This window comes from Elgaria multicarinata, chromosome 1 (assembly GCF_023053635.1).
Source record: "Elgaria multicarinata webbii isolate HBS135686 ecotype San Diego chromosome 1, rElgMul1.1.pri, whole genome shotgun sequence".
Lineage (NCBI taxonomy): Eukaryota > Metazoa > Chordata > Lepidosauria > Squamata > Anguidae > Elgaria > Elgaria multicarinata.
Genome location: NC_086171.1, coordinates 115114928 through 115133669, shown reverse-complemented (window position 1 = coordinate 115133669; position 18742 = coordinate 115114928). Strand labels below are relative to the sequence as shown.

Here is an 18742-nt window from a genome sequence, read left to right as displayed (position 1 = left end):
AACAGAATATTCTTTAGTGTAAATGTTCAAGCATTGAGCTGTACAGTACATATGGAGTGAATTCATGGCAATGTTAAGGGGCTATGGAGACTTCCTGAAAAAGAATCAGAATTTGCAAATTAGCTCCTATGGAATATGTGCAAATGATTCTTACTACTCTCTTTGCATTTCTTGTGTAACACATGCAAAGGGGGAATTTGCACATTTCCCCCATGTGTGCATTCCAGATGTGTGTGGAATTCTCACATTTCTCTGCAGAAAGATGTGCGAGTTTTTGCTTTGCAAAAAAGCACCCTTCACAGGAGGGGTGAAAAGTGAAGGCTCAAGTCACTCACACTGCCATGTTCTCTATTGCTGTTACTTTGTTGACACTTGAGGCTGCACTTAATTTCCTAGTTTCGAATATGTTGTTGTTGGCATTATATATCACTGCTTGTGTCTATAGAATAATAATTGAGTCAGTGGCAGAGATCTACCCAATGTGGTATACAGTTGTGCAAAATTTCAAAGCAATCCGATAAAAATTGCCACAGGAACAGCAAGTTAAAAAGGCTTTGTACTTTTTACTCTAACCTGCAGCTCATCATATCATACAGTCCTTTTTAATTTTGGTGAAAACTTTGTACATTATTCAGGTTTGTCAAGGAGATGTGCCTTTTATTGGTTTGGTGAAGTTCTGAGCTTTGGTTCAAACATTATTAAGGTTTTCTGCCCCATGAAAGCTTATGGCAGCAATTGCTGGCAAAGTTATATGGGGCATGCTCAATTTCAACCTGAAACTAAAATGCTACCAGCACTCTCAACATTTTCAGAAGTATTCCAGTGTTCCTGTTAGCAATCCTGACAGTGGGTGAGGGGTAGCAGAAAACTCTCAGCTGAGAGAAGAGTGAGGAAATAAGGCTGAGGAAATCACTCTCTTTTTCATTTGTGTTTTTTTTTTCTTTTCAGAACACTGTAATAATAAATCTCCGTTTCTAAAAACCAGAGAAATTCAATTATCAAAAAACCTGCTGGTTTAGGAACAGAGTTAAAGCTATCTAAGGTTGGCTCAAGGTCCATAAAGCCAGGAAATTGGAAACTAACTAGCATGTCCCATTATCAGTAATGATGTTGTGCCATGTCACAAATTGTGCCCTCATGTACTCTGTTCAACATCTGAGGTCTTGCTCTAAGTGCCCTCACCAACTGAAGTTGGCTGGGAATCTATCAGAAGCAGGGTCTTTTTGGTGAAGGCATTAATATATGGGGGTAAGGTCCTTCAGGTAGCCATATCCTAAGCCATTTATATCTTATACATGTCTGCTCCGAAGTAAGTCTCACTGAGTTCAGTGTGGATTTTTTTATTAATTAATTTGAAATATTTCTAGGCCACCTTTCAGGGTACAGGATTGCAGTCTTAGACTTTACAGATGACGAATTAAACCTGGAAATGGATAGACAACCAGTGTGGACTAAAAAAACAATAGAGTGGTATGCATCAAGTGGCCATTCTTAGCAGGCAACCTTGGGTCACCATTTGCATGAGTCAAATATTTTCAGACACTGGCTTAGTTTGGACAACACGTTAGTCAACAGTGTTTTTAGAACTCTACGGTGGAGTTGTTACACCACTAGTGAGAAATGTGTTGTCTGGCGGGAAAACTCCATGCAACAGTCGAGGTTTTTTTGGAAAACACTCCATACAGAATATCCACGCTGTGCAGAGAAGAGTTCCTGCACAATCATTGTGTTGCGTGGCGGACTCTGCGGAGTTCTCTGTTGTGTTGAGTTGACTTCTCCCACTGGGTACAGAGTTCCCTGGCAAAAGCGGCGAAAGGAGTGACTGCCGCTCTAGGGGTAGGGTGACCATATGAAAAGGAGGACATAGCTCCTGTATCTTTAACAGTTGTATTGAAAAGGGAATTTCAGCATGTGTCATTTGTATATATGGAGAAGCTGGTGAAATTTCCTCTCCACCACAACAGTTAAAGTTGCAGGTGCCCTGCCCTCTTTTAAATCTGGTCACTCTAGTATAGCTCCTGCACTTTAACTGTTGTGATGAAGAGGGAATTTCAACAGGTTTTTCATATATACAAAAGACACCTGCTGAAATTCCCTTTTCTATGCAACTGTTAAAGATACAGGAGCCCTGTCCTCCTTTTCATATGGTCACCCTATCTAGGGGGGCTGCCAGGATTGGTTTTTTTTTGCAGCAATGGCTGATGGGATGCCATCAGGAGGACTGGGGGAGGAGAGAGGGTGGAGGAAATGTCAATCAAATATCGCAATGGATTTTAATCAACTCCATGGTAGCCCACAGTCACACAACGGTGGAGTTAGAACATGTTGTATGGGGAGTACCCGCTAAAAACTCAACCATTGAGCGGAGTTTTCACACTGCATTGACAAATGTGCTGTCCAAACTGAGCCACTGGCTCACATAAAGCGTACCACAATAGTCAAGCTAAAGCAATGAAAGCTGACTAGGCCTGACCTCCCCAGGAGGGGATACAGCTGATGCAGCAACTGAAACAGAATTTAAAAGGCACTTCTAGTTACCACCTCCTCTAAAAAAACTCCACTCAATCATGGATATCTCCAGACTGCTAAACTGCACTTTGTTTTCTTTTTTCTTTTTAAATGCTGTTATAAAACATACAGAATACAATATGATGCCATAATGCAACTATGTTCAAAAAATTTGGAAGGTGGGTTTTTGGAGATTGAAGAAATTGTGGAAATGAAGATAGAACGAACACCAAAAGTTGCATTACTGTCACTATTTGAAGATTTAAAATGTAAAAAGGAAATCAAGGAATTGATAACGAATTTGCTGGCTGCAGCAAGATTGATTGTAGCTAGGAACTGGAAGATTCAAGGCCGTTGCCTTTCTTTCCCAGTATTTGCATCCATTTATCTTGCTACCAGTATCATATGCAAAAAGTGCCCCCTTTATCCTTTTGACACCATGCCTTTAAAATATGAAGTTGATAAATAAAGTCTAGGATCTAATGAGAGATCTAATGAGGATCTAATGAGAGATGTGTGTTTTTTACTTTCCTAAAATCTTCTGCTTCAGAACAATTCTCCTGCTTGTTCAAGCAGTGTGTGATCCTATCCAAAACAGGATCACCCCGTCCCAATTCCGAGAAGAGAAACTCTCTTGACCAACATGGATTAACTGCATATTATTTGGATTAAGCTTCAGTTTATTTTCCATCGCCCAGCCCTTCACAGCCATCAAGAAATAGAAGAAAAAGGGAAAGAGCTGGACTGACAGACAATGAATATTACTAAACAGGAAGCATTTCTTCAACTCTGGCACCTTCTGCAGCACAATTAATAAATTAGAATTTTTAAAATGTGAACCCTTGACAATACATCATTGCTTTCATCCTTTTTTCTTTTCTTTTTTTGCAGTTTGTTGAAGGTCGGCTTGCAAAGCTAAATGCAGGAAAAGGGTTCTCCGACGTGTTTGAAGACGAAATCTCTGCCGGTGGCTTCAGTGGAGGTATAGGTTTACTTCTATACTACTTTGGGGCCTTTCATTCATGCTGCATTGATGGAAACAGTGAAAGATGGCAATGTTGTTGTTTTTAAAAAGTTGTTTTTCAACTTGGGGCTAACCCTGTAGAGCAGGGGAAGGGAATGCGTGATCCTCCGGGTGTCGTTGAACTGCTGCTGCCATTAGCCCTAGCCAGCATACCAATAGTTAGGGCTATGGGGAGAGTTATGGTCCAACTATATCTGGGGGAACACACTTTCCCCATCACTAAACAACTATAAGATATACAAAACAGATATAATGTTACTGAAAATACAAAACTGGTAAATATAAAATTTCTTCCATTGGACTCGCTTCTATGTAGAGGACAATGTAATCTCAAAATTCTTGGTCTATCAATCAAACTTATCTAAACTGTAGTGGCTGAAGAAGCTTTTGTGCTTTGTATTTGAACTCCAGAGAGTATGTTGTTATAACTGCTATGTGTAGTAGGGTCTGGTATGTTTGCAGACTATGTATCGAGGAAGGTAATGGTGATAGTCTAAAAGTGAAATTGCTCATCCTCAACAGCAAGGCTCGAAATGGTGAAGGCACCTGATTTAAAATCACCATTTTGATTTTAAGAGTAAATTTGTGTGTTTTCTGCACTCTTGGATTATATGTGTGTGGGTCTGCAGGAAAAGTCCCGTGATTTGTGCCCATCAAAACATTTCTTCCTAAAAGAGAGACAGGGACACTTTTTCTAAAAAACTTCCCCTTAGTTTTTGCCCTCTCATTAATTGCAATGGAGTCTGATCCTACAGAGCCATAGAAACAGTGGCTTTAAAGATTTTTAATATTCTTGTTATTTTTATTATTGTTGTTGTAGTTACATTTATATACCACCTTATAGCTGAAGCTCTCTGGGCAGTTTACAAAGATTAAAACATGGAACATTTAAGAAAACAGATATACAAAATTTCAAACCCATAGAAACATAAAACAGATAATATACAAACTTTAAAAACCATAAAAACACTTTTCACTAGAAAGTAAGACATGGATCTACAGTTTGTAGTTCCACCCATAGAAGTGTAAGGTAAGTTTTTAGTGTTTTGGCTTTACCTCATCAGGTGCAAAGTAAACAGAATTTTACCCTAGCTCTACTTGTCAGCTTTACTATTGCGTTTAAGAGACTTTTGAAACTATTGTAAAGCCCTTGTGTTCTCATTTTTGCAAGCCTTAATTATTAGTTTAGAGGTTTACACTGTAGCAACTACCATGGCCTTAAAATGAACAATAAGTTCACTCTCAATATCTAAAAACTAAACCCATAGGTCTTACTTGTGCTGCTAAATGCCTTCGGACGCAAAGCTACCTTTTTCATGCAATCAAATTTTAACTTGACCACTGTGAGCAATTTAATAGAGTAATAGTACCCAGTGAACATATATATATTTGTAGTTCTCCCATTTGCCTCATTTGCCTCACCTACAAAGGTAGTAGCTATTGTAGATGGCAGAAAAGAAATCCGTCATTTAATACTCTAAATCTGTCATCTAATACTCTTACACCCACTTTCAAACCTTATGAACAAACCATAATTTCAATATATTTATCAGTCCTCTTAAATAATTCTCTTAAAGAATTTTCAAAATAAGATTGTACAACAAATACCTGTATCCTTTTAAAATTCTCTTTCTATCAGGGATAGGTTTCCTCAAAGAAAGGAATACACCCTAAAGTGCTATTGGAAATAAAGCAGAAGAACCCTTATAAATCATGCTAATGTTCAGTGCATGAAATTTGAGTTTTTTTTAATTCAATAGAAAGTTAAGACTGTGTAAATTTCTAAGGAATATTGTGCTTGGTTTTATAGAGATTTTAAAGTATTTCTAATTTTCCTGTTTCCCTTTAATTTATATTTTAGGAAATTCAAGATCATATCACCAGTGGGTGTATACTGTAAAGGTATGAAAGAATGCTAGTATTATGTATTCCGGTATTCCTGCAATACAAAATGTGTCAGTAGTTTCCATCCATTACCACAATGTGATAATATTGTTGTGTAGTAACTTACAGGAAAACCTCTAGGAATTTGTACAATAGATATGAAAATATATGTACAATGAACCTCTGTGTAAGTCTGTCTTGCACAACATCCATTTATGTAATCAGAGCTTATGAAGAAGAACTTCCTGGTGGATTGTGCCCTATATGATTACGTTACAGTGCATTGATAAATGTGTCAGCCATAGAAATGACATATTATGACCTTTGGGTGGTAGCAGACAAAGTAGACAAAATGCAGCTGTAGAAATCTTCAAAGTGCCATATAAGGGGGCAGCACTGGGAGTTGCATTTTAAGTTAACCAAGGGTGTAGTTTTTCTTGCAGAACCTTATCATTTTACACATGCTTTGAGAACACGATTAACTTATGCTTTGTATGTTTCAGAATATTTATATATTGTATATTTCAGAAAGGAGGAGCGTTGATCAACACAGCGATGAACAAAGCCAGCCCAGCTATGAAAACAGCATACCGATATGTAAGATCTGTCCCTCTCCTGTTTCATTTTTGCAGTTGCAGAAGCAGCTGTGTGTTCTATTTTGATCCAAGATACTACAAAACATTATTTTACATCCTCATTTTCAGAATAGCCATGATCATTTCTAGGAATTGAGGCTGGCAGGCAAGGGCCTTAACTCCTACATTTCTCCTGTTCTTCTTGCCAAGATCCACTCCACCCTAGGATGTGGATAGTGTTTTTCCATTAATACCTTCCTTAGTTCCTTCCTCAGGAAGGGAATAATAGAGCAGGCCACAAGCAGAAGGAGGGGCAATTTAGGGATCCACCCAGCACCATATTTCATAGCATGATCTGTTTACATGCACTTTCCACTCTTCCATCTATCCAAGCTGATGGCCATTTTGCTAGGTACAGAGTGGGAGACTCATTACATACGAATACTACCCAAAGCAGCTTCTTTCCATAGTGGCACAGCAGGGAATCTCAGCAACGTCTACTCATCTTTGTGGTCTAAAATTCCAGCCTGATCCTCTTCCCCTCTCCCCATTACTACTAGTTTCCTGTTTCAATTCTCCTGTACCAACCTTCTTGCTTCTTGTTGTTGTTTATTCGTTCAGTCGCTTCTGACTCTTCGTGACTTCATGGACCAGCCCACGCCAGAGCTTTCTGTCGGCCGTCGCCACCCCTAGCTCCTTATCTTACAGTAATTTCCCCAGCACAGATCTTCCTCTTTGCCTAAGCACTGTCTACCATTATTAACTTTCAGATGAACACTTCCTTAGGGCAGAATCCTAAGGCTGGTTGGGGAATGTGGAAAGTTGTAGGACTTTTTCCCCATCTAAACATACGTAGGATTCTGCCTTTTTCCTCTTAGTAATAACTTACCTTCCTCTCAGCACTACAGTGAATTCCAACTTTATCACTGTGGCTATTCCAGATAAGGCCTGCCTGGTTGCTTGACTCTGAAGAGGCTGCCTCTCTTTCTCCTAGGATGGGGCTATAAATCACTAGCTCAGACAAGAGTTTGCAGACACAATTGTTGGATATATTGAAGATTAAACTGTAAAAAGAAGTGTATTATCAGAGCATTTGTTGTGACTATTTATTTGTATCTCATAATAACTATAGTATTTTTTTTAATCAACAATCCTTTTTTCAAGCAAAACATGTTATTTAACATGTTATTGATTTACATGTTAAATCAACATGTAAAACAAGTCAGTTGGCTGCAAACTTAGGTGTTGCTGAGGATAATCACATATGGACTTAAGGGCACCTTGGTGTTTTACTTCAGTGAGAGGCAATTATAGCCTTTCTGAATGTCGTGCCCTCTAGACATTTTTTATTACAACTCCTGAGCTTCCTGACCATTGGCTCTACTGATGATGAAGAATTGAAGTCCAACACATCTGTTGGGCACCAGCTTGGGGAAAGCTGCTCAAATGGAATTGGGTGACATGAGAATTCCAGCTGCATGCTGCTTGGTTAGACTATTCATTGCAGTCAAGATAGCTCCATCCCCAAAATTGCTTGCTGCAAGGAGTCATGCTACAAGACGTCACAGTAATTGGCAGGTGTTGTGAAGCTGAACATCACCATACAAATTTTGGGCCCCTTCCCTCTACATGTAGATTATCTTAGTGTTACAGAAACATCATGTGTGAAGCAGCCCTAAGTGCCAAACCTTGTGGAGGTGGGGGCGGCGGGGAGAGAGACTTCCTTGACTGAAAACTGTTCTTCCAAGTCACAGCCTTCCTTTGAGGTTATGGTCATCAATAAATAAACAGCTCCTTAATCTCATTTTTAAAAGAGAATTTGTAATTGTACATTAGTTCAAAATCACAGTGAATTTATGAAGAAAAATAATCCAGGTAAATACATTAAAGGCACTCAGATAGTTATGTGCTCATTCATAATTTACATACAGTTCATTAACACGTTGGTGGAATATTCTTCTTCTCTGTTTCCCCACTAATTTTTTCTCCCACAGATTGTCCAGTTATAATCCTTTAAGCACTAGCTCTGGATATGCCTATTCCTCTACCCATTGCTGGGTTCAGGTTTGGCAAAGTCCTCTCTGGGCCCCTTCCCCTTAACTGGCGGACAGCATCAGCCATCTTAATCTCCCACAATACCCTGACATAGCATCACTCTGAAGCATTGTAGAAAGTTAAAACGGCAGCTCTCCACCAGGTCCTAAAGGGAAACAAGGATAAGAATCAATGCCAGGCCAAGCCAAGGTACTGTAACCCTGGCAGCTGTGCAGGGCTCGCCTCTACTCATTGTAAACCTCTCTGACTGACCTAAAACACTGGACGCAATCAAAATCTGTTTATTAGACAATATTTTGCATGTGTAATCCTGTGGAAATTTTCATGCTTTGTATAGGGATGCACATTCCAATTCGGAAGGACTGTCTGCACTGCATTGTTTAAAATGGAATGTGCACTTGCACCGAAGTTTATACTCTTTTGACTACAGTGCAGTACAGATGGGCAGTCTTCTCACTTGGATGTGCATCTAAAAGGATATCGGAGCACGGATGTTGCTTTTCTGCACTGCATTACTTTCACTGGGCACTTGGGCACATTGAAGTGTGTAGCTCTTTGAAAGCAATGCAGTATACAAAGGCCACCCAAAGTCAAATGGATGCACATTCCATATACTCCGAATCCAATTGTATGGTGGGTGGGAAGTCTTGGAGAGAGAATGCAGGCTTAATAGTGTGGGAAGGGCATAGTCTATAGCCCATTTCTTTCCCTGGGTCCATGAATCTGTGAGACGCATTCCCTGTTACGATTCAAAGGGTCATCTATCTTTCCCAAAAGCTAATCGGTGCTAATCATTGTAGCTGCTTGAAGACTTCCACCAGCTAAACTGAATCCAAATAGGGCCTCTTGCTTCTCTTTAAACCTAATGTTTTCGTCAAGAAAATTTACGTTACACCTGGAAAACGTAGCCTCTAGAATGGTTACTTCATCTCTAAATTAAGGGAAGCCATAACTCTTTCTTTTGTGCAGACTGATGTCACGAAGTGGAATGAAAATTGACTGATCATTTTAGTGTGACAAAAAGTAAACCTAATAAAAATACCAATGGTCTCCAATGTTGGACTACAACTCCCACAATCCTCCAGCCAACACTTCTAGAGGGCACCAGGTTGGAGAAGGCTGCCCTGAACTTTTCCCTACTCAGCATGTGGATGAACTAAGTCTTTGTTTCTACAAATGTACCATTTCACATAAAAGAAATATTAAGGAAATGTCGATTTAATTAGTGCATTTTTGTAACACAGATATGCATATGCCGAGATCCAACTCTTAATGCACTCAAACCTTATTAGCAATCATGTGTGAAATTAACAAAGGAAGTAATTTCCCTTCGTTATACCACATAATGTGAGAGGTTTGATTTTTAATTAAATTTCACCTCATATAGTGCACTCTTCAAACCATTGTTTTACAAATCCAGTTAGTCCTTTTTTTCTTTTTCTTTCTTAGGCAAAAAACCATGCAAAACAGGGAATAAAAGAGGTGAAGAGTAAGTTGAAACACAAGGTATGTAACAGAATTTGTACTTCCTTACCTTGTTTCTTGCTTCGGTTTGAAGCACATACCTTACAAATCCCACAAGATTTGTGTTTTTAATGACTTTTGAAATATGCTTAGCCCTTTGTTCAACAATACATTTTTTATAACGAGCCCTCTGGCAACTATCTGTCATTCTATGCATCCACTTGAATAATCTCTTTATTGTTTGCATATTTATCATGGAAAAACAGAGGTCTTCAAAGATACGTTAACAGGATGTATGTTTTCATAAAGCTGATTGCTTTGATATCACAATTGAAGCCTTTGCTTCAAGCTGAGAATTTAAGGCAAGCAAGTTTTACCAGAGAAATGTAATTCAGAAGGTGTAGTTGTCTGTTTAGGTTTCATAAGATCTGTAAATGGTGGCAGTATTTTAGCATGCTAAAACCTCTTTAACTTTCAAAAACAGCAATATAAAAGTATTGGCGGAATCAGATCAAGGCACTGCTTTTTTTAATTCAGTTATTTGTTTTTTATTTGTTCACCTGCAATATTCATTTGTAGCTTTAATATCGCTTCCCCCTCCCTCAAATGTCAAGGCTAAGAACATGAATTGGGTTGTAATTGTTGTTCTTGAAAGTTTCATCTTATTTAGAAGTTAGTTGGCAGCTATTACACCTTACTGCAAAGTTTAAGTTCTATTTGGTGACAGATTTTATTTTTAATGACATACATTCCCCCATCCCTTTCAGCAGAAATGTGTGTGTGTAGATATAAATATATGAATATATACATGTATGCTCAAATATTTTTCAATCTTAAATTTCTTCTCTAGGAAACAGAAGATGAGTATGGAACTTGTAGCTTGGGTGTTGTGCAATACACTCCAATCTACACATCGCACAATGCACAGAAATTGAACACAGAAAAAAGACGGGTTGCACAGGTAAGGCGACACTGTAATTTCATGATCATTGCTAAACATTAAACTATTTTTTATTTATTACATTTTTATACTGCCCAATAGCCGAAGCGCTCTGGGCAGTTCACAGACATTTAAGAATATTCTTCCTGTTTGCAGATATTGAAGAAATGCAATTTATTCCTCAAAGGCAACTTTTTAAAAAGGATATTTTTCATCGAAACAGTTGCCTTATACAGAATTAAGCCATTGATCCATCCAGCCTAGGAATGTATAACCTTTTCGGTCCTGAGTGCCACATATGATGGGGGTTGCACATACACATTTATGCATACATCTAAACATACATGCATGCACACACATACTCATATATGGACGGGTCACTCTTTCCCTGCTACTTGCAGAAACTGAGGTAAAGCTCAGGTAAAAGTTTAACAGTTACATTTTGTTTCAATGACTGAAGGACTGAATAGGTTTACAGTAGAAGGAAAAAATGCATGTATTTTATTTGTCTTAGGACTGATACATGGTAAATATGGTGTGCTGGTGGAGTTACCATTGAGAGGGGAATGCAGTCAGGTTTCTGTCTTATATATAGGAATGTTGGATCAGAATTGGTACAATATGATTGGAAAATAGCTAAACATTCTGAAGCTGCTTATTTGTCCTGAGTTTGGAAGAGGTGGTGTGATGGAATATTGACCACACCAAAATTGTTTAGCTGGAGGAACCTGACTGGAGCAAATATCTTTTGAGATGCATCTAGAGGACTTTCCCTGTGGATAATCTGTTAGAAAGAGATGGTTTGCACATAACAAGAAGCTACTGTGGGTGAATTTCCTTGTAGGGCTTATTGCTGCAGTACTGGCCACCATTTTGGAAATTGAAGCTGTGGTGGGAGTGCACAACAGATTGTCGTTATGTGTGAATCCAGCTAGGGTAGGTCGTTGGGCTCCAAAACAACCCAGAGGTTCTGAGTTGGGCCCCAACAACCCATCTTCTCCAGGTTCACACAAAACAGCAAGCTGTTGTGCACACTTGTTGGGTCTTGAATTTTTATAGTGAGAAGTATTGCAGTACTGCCCATGGTGGCTTGCTGTTATGTGCAAAGAGTCTGTCAGGAAGAATCATCAGGAGGTGCTTTCAGGAGAGGTGGGGAGCCTGACAAAGACATCAGCCAGGACAAAGAGCAGCCACAAGACCAGGAATTCAATCTGAGACCTGAGAGCACATGAGGTGGAAGCTGAAGCACATCTGCAAGTGAGATAAAGAAGACTCCTCAAGCAGCTTTCAGATGGTGGTGGAGATCTGAAGACAGAGGAGCTGCTGGAGCAAACTGAAGATTTCAGGGGAAGCCTAGTGAACAGCCTTAAAGGTTCCTGCTGTAGTCAAACCCAATCAGAGAGAGGCCTGCTTATCAAGCCCTCATTGCTAGGCTGTGCAGTGGGGCGGAATTTGATAGGGGAATTCAACCCTAATAGGCTTGATTAGGGTTAGGAACAGGGGCTTCTAACACCTGTTTGGTGATAACAGTAACATTATAGAAGCCCTGTTTTTAAAAGCAATCACATAGAAACCTTGTTCCTAAAGTAACAGCAATAATAAATAATACACTTTCATGCTTTACTCCTTTTAAACTAAACTTTTCTTTATCTTTGGTTATTATACCTGTACCTCTGACTTGTTTGTCTCAAGCCTAATGACCAGCTCCCTTAGAGAAAAAGGATATATTAAATAAGGAGTGTGTGTGTAGAGTTAGGGTGGTGGTGGAAGTGAAGGGAGGGATGGCGAGTGGCGAGCGATGATCGTGGTGGCAAGTGATGATCCTCCACAGTGGCTATAGAAGTAGGAATGGCCCAGTGAGAAGGGGCATTCCTTCACACAACGGAAGGGCAGTCGGTATCAAGACATCTGAAGGAGGGGGTGAAGAGTGTGTTTCCACCCCTCCCCCCCCCCCCCCCGCGATCTTGATATAGATGTCATTTTCCTCACTGCTAGCACAGGTGGGGAAAGAGCCATCTGTATGAGGAACTCTGTGGGGAGGAAGTACAAGTGATAAGGAAATTGGCAGGGAAGAACTTGACGCCGGAGAGTCCGGGCAACCACGTGGGCCACAATAAAGGCCTGGGTGGGTGGGGGACAGCACATGTGGGTTGTGCACCCTTTACCTACCCCTATACTATCTGCTTTGACTGGCAGAAATGCTCTGCAGCATCTCAGGCAGAAGCCTCTCCTAGCTTATCTATCAGTGCTTTTTAACAAGCGATGCCAGGAACTGAAAGCAAGACCTTTTGCATCTAAAAAGTGAAGCCTACTGCTACGCCAGAGTCCTTCCCTGTGTCAACCGTGTGTGCTTGCTTTGATTGAGATAGAAAACAATGGCTTCTGTGTGTTAACATTTACTTTAAGAGAGCATAAAATAGAAAATCTGGATTGGTGTGGGTTTTAGTGAACATCTTACTGGTTCACATTTCTAGTCCGTTTCGTCCCCATGTGTCTCATTGATTTTATAGTTTTAAAATTATATCAAATGACTCCATTGAAATATCTACATATGAATATTATTTATATTCATGTCATTGCTGAGTGTTAACTAACTTCCAAGTTACAGTTATTTGCACACAATTATTACTAATAAGAGATGTACATGTTTTAGATTCATGCTGCTCTATACTCGTTAGCTAGCTAAGCATAAAAAGTCCAAATTTTAGGATAAATACAAACATTGTGGAGAAAGGATAAATGAAAATATATTAATAATTTATATATTTATTGATTTCCAAACCGACAAATACTGTCTTTCTTCCAAGACAGTAATGTTTACTTTCCTAAATAGAGCCATATCAGTAAGTTCATTTTGTGTAGGCATTAGCTAACTTAGAGGAGCATTAATTATCGCGATGTTGCCAAGTTTTGGAACTGGGAAAGCGGTTTGGAAACAAACACTTTTTAATCATCTGTGAAAAATTCCCTTAAAATTCGGCGCAGTTCATAAATAAGTGTAGCCATTCTGAGATTCCTCCCTTAATAAGCACCCAGGAGTCCTGGGAAACTACAGTCCCCCAAGATCTTTGCAATGAACGCTTCCAGTTGGTAAGGGTTTGGCCCCAATCTAAGGGTTTGGCCCAAATTAAGGCCCAGAGGAATAGCCTCCACTTTGTCTCTCTCTCCACCCCCCACCCCCCAATTCATGGCTGTTGGAAAGTAGGCTTAAGGAAAAGAGAAGGGGGTCCCTTATGAATGGAAACTGGCTACAGGGGAGGTTGGTGATAGTAAAGGGCTGGCAGGTAAGTATTTGCAATGGGACAGGCACTTCTGATATTTCAGAAGACACTCATAAAAAGTCCAAGCAGAATTCATTGTAAAGACGCAGAAATAATCGTTCCAGTCCAGTTCAAGATGGACAGGGTTTACTTCTCAGTAGCTGCAATTAGTAGCAATCAGTTACCTAAGCTAGTTTGTCATATTGCTGTTTTAAATTAATTTTATTTTGTTGACGGCACAATTTGATATACAGTCACAAAGCAAACATTCTAAGCCATGTTTAAAGTCTATACATTTCCATCTGTCCAATGCTGCAAGCACAGTGCTTTGTGAGACTGAGCTACATTGTGTGTTTTTTAACACTGCTTGCCCTCTGTAACAAGTGGAATAGTACCAGCCCAGAACGCTAATGGCTTGATCTCTGAGATCCACTTACACAACAGTGTGTATTCATTTCTATCCGTTGATATCATAATTTATATAATGACTTCTGTCGTTTGGTGAATGTGGCTGTTGTAACATAGTGAATTTCCAATATTTGGTGAATTCCACCATTAATATATGAACGCTGACAATCACCATTTAATTTTGTCAATGCTGAAAAAATAGATAGTTTGCAGGTTTTGGACATATACATCAAGAATGCTGAAAAATACATTTAGATGACTGTTGACATTCCCTGGTATTATTTATTTATTGTATTTCTATACTGTTCACAAAAATTAAAACCATGAAGACTATCCAAAGTATAAAACAAATAACAGTATAAAAACACAGTATAAAAATACAATATAAAAGGATAAAACCGAGCAGCAATGCAGAGATTTTTAGAGATTTAAAATACAGATTTAAAACAGCAAAGTTAAAAACTAAGATAATAAACTGTTAAGATACTGAGAAAATAAAAACGGTTTCACCTGGTATCAAAAGGAGTATAACGTAGGTGCCAGACGAACCTCTCTAGGGAGCTCATTCCACAGCTGGGGTGCCACAGCAGAGAAGGCCCTTCTCCTGGTAACCACCTGCCTCACTTTCTTTGGCAGGAGTTCACGGAGAATGATCTTAGGGTCTGGGCAGGTACATAAGGGAGGAGGCGTTCCTTCCGATAAACCGGCCCCAAGTAGTTTAGGGCTTTGAATGCAATTACCAGCACTTTAAATCAGGCCCGGACCTGGACTGGCAGCCAGTGAAGTTGGAAAAGGACAGGTGTGATGTGATCTCGTTGGCCAGTCCCTGTTAACAAACGTGCTGCTCTGTACCAGCTGAAGTTTCCAGACCATGTTCAAAGGCAGCCCCACTTATAATGCATTGCAGCAATCCAGATGAGAGGTGATCAGAGAATGGATAACTGTAGCTCTTGAGTTTTAGGACATTCAAAAAATTCCTACGGGATTGCCAGCATTCATATGTGTATGAAGCTGCAGCACAGCATAGGATGAGATTCAGTTGTGTAAGTGGTAATTCTGGGCTTACTGTCAAATCCCCTTTAGTCCAGGGGTGGGCAGAATTCAGGCTAAGAGGATCGACTTCATTTTTGTTTTGTTTTTAATAGTACCAGGATTTGAAAGGAACTCCCAGTCCTTTCACAGAAAAATTGAGGTTACCCCCTCAAGCTTTCTTAATTTCAAGAAGTATAATTTAGAGAGAAGGGGAGTCATTTTGTTGCAACTATTGTTAAACAATTGTGAATCAGAAATCCTTGCCAATCTACTGCTAATCACCCTGACATCTACCAGTATATTCAGATCTGCCTTCTGCCACCCCTGCCTAAGTCCAAAGACCATCAGCAGTAATGTAGGGATATTTGTATTCTAATTAGGCAAGTAGGCTACATTTAGTTTTAAATATATATTTTCAGGCCATGGTGGTAAACTTCTGCATCTGTAGCACTCTCAGTGTACGTTACATAGACACACAGTGCATCACGTTTTTCAGAAACCCAGTTCTGTAAATATTTAATATATTGACAACTGAGAAAGCAAATACTACATGTGAAAAAAGCCTGAACTGCAGATGTATAGTTAACACTTTTAAGCATTGTGACAACTAGCATGTCATCTTCTACCACACGTTCACTATGTTCTATAAACTGATACTGCGAGATCTATATTAACTTTGCTTTAAATATATAGCTGTCTTTTAAATGTAAAAGGCAGAGACAGTTTGTAGCATTAATTTAGATTGGGCACACAGATTGATGTTTATACATTTATTCCACTCAAAAATTAGAAATCTACTCATTTATTTCCCAGTTAGTTCTACCTGCTTTTCCACATTAATTGTTCAGTAATAGAGCCAGTATTAATAAATTATAAATGTATGTTGCATCGTTATTGAGAGCTGTGTGCTGGCAGAACACTTAATTTATTATATATTTTACATATTTTGGACAAGGTTTGAGTACAATATGTCCTGCATCCTAGGCATAAACTGGGTAATTAAATCACCCAAATTTAATGACTGGCTAAGGACATTGGAAATGTATTGTCAAAAGAATGAAATTTGCTACTAGATCCCAAACATCATGGTTTAGTGTGAGTGCCTTGGTACTGTTTTCTACTGATAGATGAAACTTAGAAATATTTAGCTAGGTAAGTAATCATGTCTGAGTCTGAATGACATCTTATCCAATTTCTAATTAATGTTGTCCATGCCACACTTGTCCTAATTTTGATTTCTGTTCAGTAACCTTTTAAGAATTTTAGTGTGCAAAATATACACCTACGAATTATGTTTTCCAGGGTAACACAAGATAAGCAACGTGAGGATTTAAATAAAAATGAGCCCTAAGATAAGTAATATATTTTCTGTTCAGCCCTAGCTCTGGGATGGGTTTTAAGGTATTTGTCTCCAGTGAAACAAATATCAAACTAGCCATTTGCAAATTTGTGAATTTATTACAAAGATACCAATAATTTGGGGCCAGGCTTTTTGAAGAGATGGCATTATAAAATAGTATATAAAACCAAAGTCATCTTCATTCTTGAAGATCACGCATGTTAATGCTGTTGTTTCTGACATCGTCATTAGTATTATTGTCATTTTCTAGAGGAGAATATGAATATGCTTTCTACCCCAACAAATAGTCGTTCGTATGCCAGTCCGCTAATTAGTTCGGTTATTTCCTGTTTTTTTGATGAGGTTTAAATAAATGTCAAGGGTACAGCCATGAAGATCTCCCAATTAGGCTTTGCGTTGGTGAAACCCAGCCCCTTTGCTTTGTATGAAGATGACAGTTCCAACTGCAGCGTCAGTCTAACAGGGCTCAAGGGAAAGGGTACGTCTCTGCTTTTATTGAAAACAAGGCCAGTTTGGCCCAGTGAGAATACCGGCATTGGTCACAGTGCAGATCTGTTGTTAACAATGAATATTTACTAATCTCTATCACAGCCAGCATAGACTGCTTCCCCCCGCCCTCATTGTCAAATCAACAGTAGGCTTTTAAAAATTAATGAATTATAGCAGATATTTATATATCTATCTCCACGCAAGATAGAAGGTAAATAATTTTTAATCACAAAGTGTTTTACCGTATTAGCTTCTCTGTTGTTTGTGTATTAAATGCGCTCCTGCGAGCGGTGGGGTGGGGACCCCAAAGCAGAATACAAATAAGAAACGCACGATTGATCTTTGCCTAAGATGTTCGAAAAAGAATTGTTCTATTTTCTGTAAGACATGTGCCAGCCCCCTCGAAGCTATTCTGGGCGGTTTGGTTATGGGTGTGCTGAGAAGGGGTGGGGGGGGAGAAGGAGAGAGAGATCAACTGCATTGCGAGTCAAAATTAACAGATGGATTGCCCTGAGCAAGGGAAAAACCACCACCACAAAATCTAGTGAAAGTGGAGGGCTGAAGCTTTTTATTCTTAAGCCTTATTAAAACCTTGGCATGTATTTTGCTGTTAACTCTTTCAAGCCTTCACGGCTAACTAATAATTCCTCTCTACGCTGTGTAGGTTAGACTGAATGTAACACTACGATAAATTTCAGGTTAGATACTTTTAAAAAGGAAAATGAAAGCAGATCATGATATTTTTAATCATTTAAAATTTCGCCCCAGTTCCATCTCTCTCTCTCTCTCTCTCTCTCTCTCTCTCTCTCTCTCTCTCTCTCTCTCTCTCTTCTTTAACACACACACACACACACAAACCATAAGCCTCCTTCAGACCGTTAAAGGCTTACTACAGGTTATGTTTTGGGAGTCTTTTTGTTTAGTGTCCATATGTGTTGCTTTTTAGCAAAATGGGTTTTAAAAAAACCTCTATTCCGTTTCCACAGTATTACTTAAAAATAGGGATTTCAAGTAGAACAAAGGCAAATATCTTGGCAGATCTGCTTGCTATCATGAATATGATTTCCCTGGTATTCCTCTTCAGAAGCGTTATCTCAGTTGACGGGGTGGGCCATGGCCCATTTAATGTAAAGCATTCCATAGTTTAAATAGTCCCTGGCTCATAAAGCATTCTCGCACATTTGGCAGAATCTTGTGTAACACAACTATGAACACACTTTATAATTAATAAGTTAGCAGTGCATCCTTGTCTCCAATGAAATATATATAAGGTTTGTACCTTGAGGCATGCAGTAACTTGTAGCTGTAATAAAAAATATATAGGACATTTGGGTACAAAGTGTGGGTTTTTCAGGAATCCCACCTTGTCAGCACTGCGTGAAATATGCATGTATCAAAAGCGCAAATGAATTGCTTTTCATAAAAATGTTGCATTTTAATTATAATGCACTTTGTCTCTGAAACTTCATTTGTAACTTAGCTCTTATAACAGCAACAAAACTGTTTGAATTTTGTTAGCTAGGATTTCTGCTGCATCCTATCCTGAAGGATTCAGCATTTGAAATGCCATCAGCAAAATCATCTCTAGAATATAATTAATGAAGCCCTCTGAAACATGCCTCAGTGTTTCTTTGCATGTTGCTGCATGAAGGGGGGGGGGAAATAATGTGGCCAAATGGATGTTTTCATATTTTATCCTGGAATAAGAAATTATATTGAATACTGTAATTTCTTTAAAAGGGA

The 18742-nt window shown here is 39.0% G+C and overlaps 1 protein-coding gene across 3 annotated transcripts in view; it reads left to right on the top strand.

The window, feature by feature from the left end:
* DENND1B (DENN domain containing 1B) overlaps positions 1–18742 on the top strand; it is a 211527-nt gene that overhangs the window by 178183 nt on the left and 14602 nt on the right. For all 3 annotated transcript variants that reach the window (XM_063135069.1, XM_063135071.1, XM_063135070.1), the window contains 5 exons: positions 3400–3490; positions 5394–5434; positions 5945–6013; positions 9496–9552; positions 10361–10471. In XM_063135069.1, coding sequence (XP_062991139.1) covers positions 3400–3490; positions 5394–5434; positions 5945–6013; positions 9496–9552; positions 10361–10471 — 369 coding nt within the window. The remainder of the gene's footprint in view (positions 1–3399; positions 3491–5393; positions 5435–5944; positions 6014–9495; positions 9553–10360; positions 10472–18742) is intronic.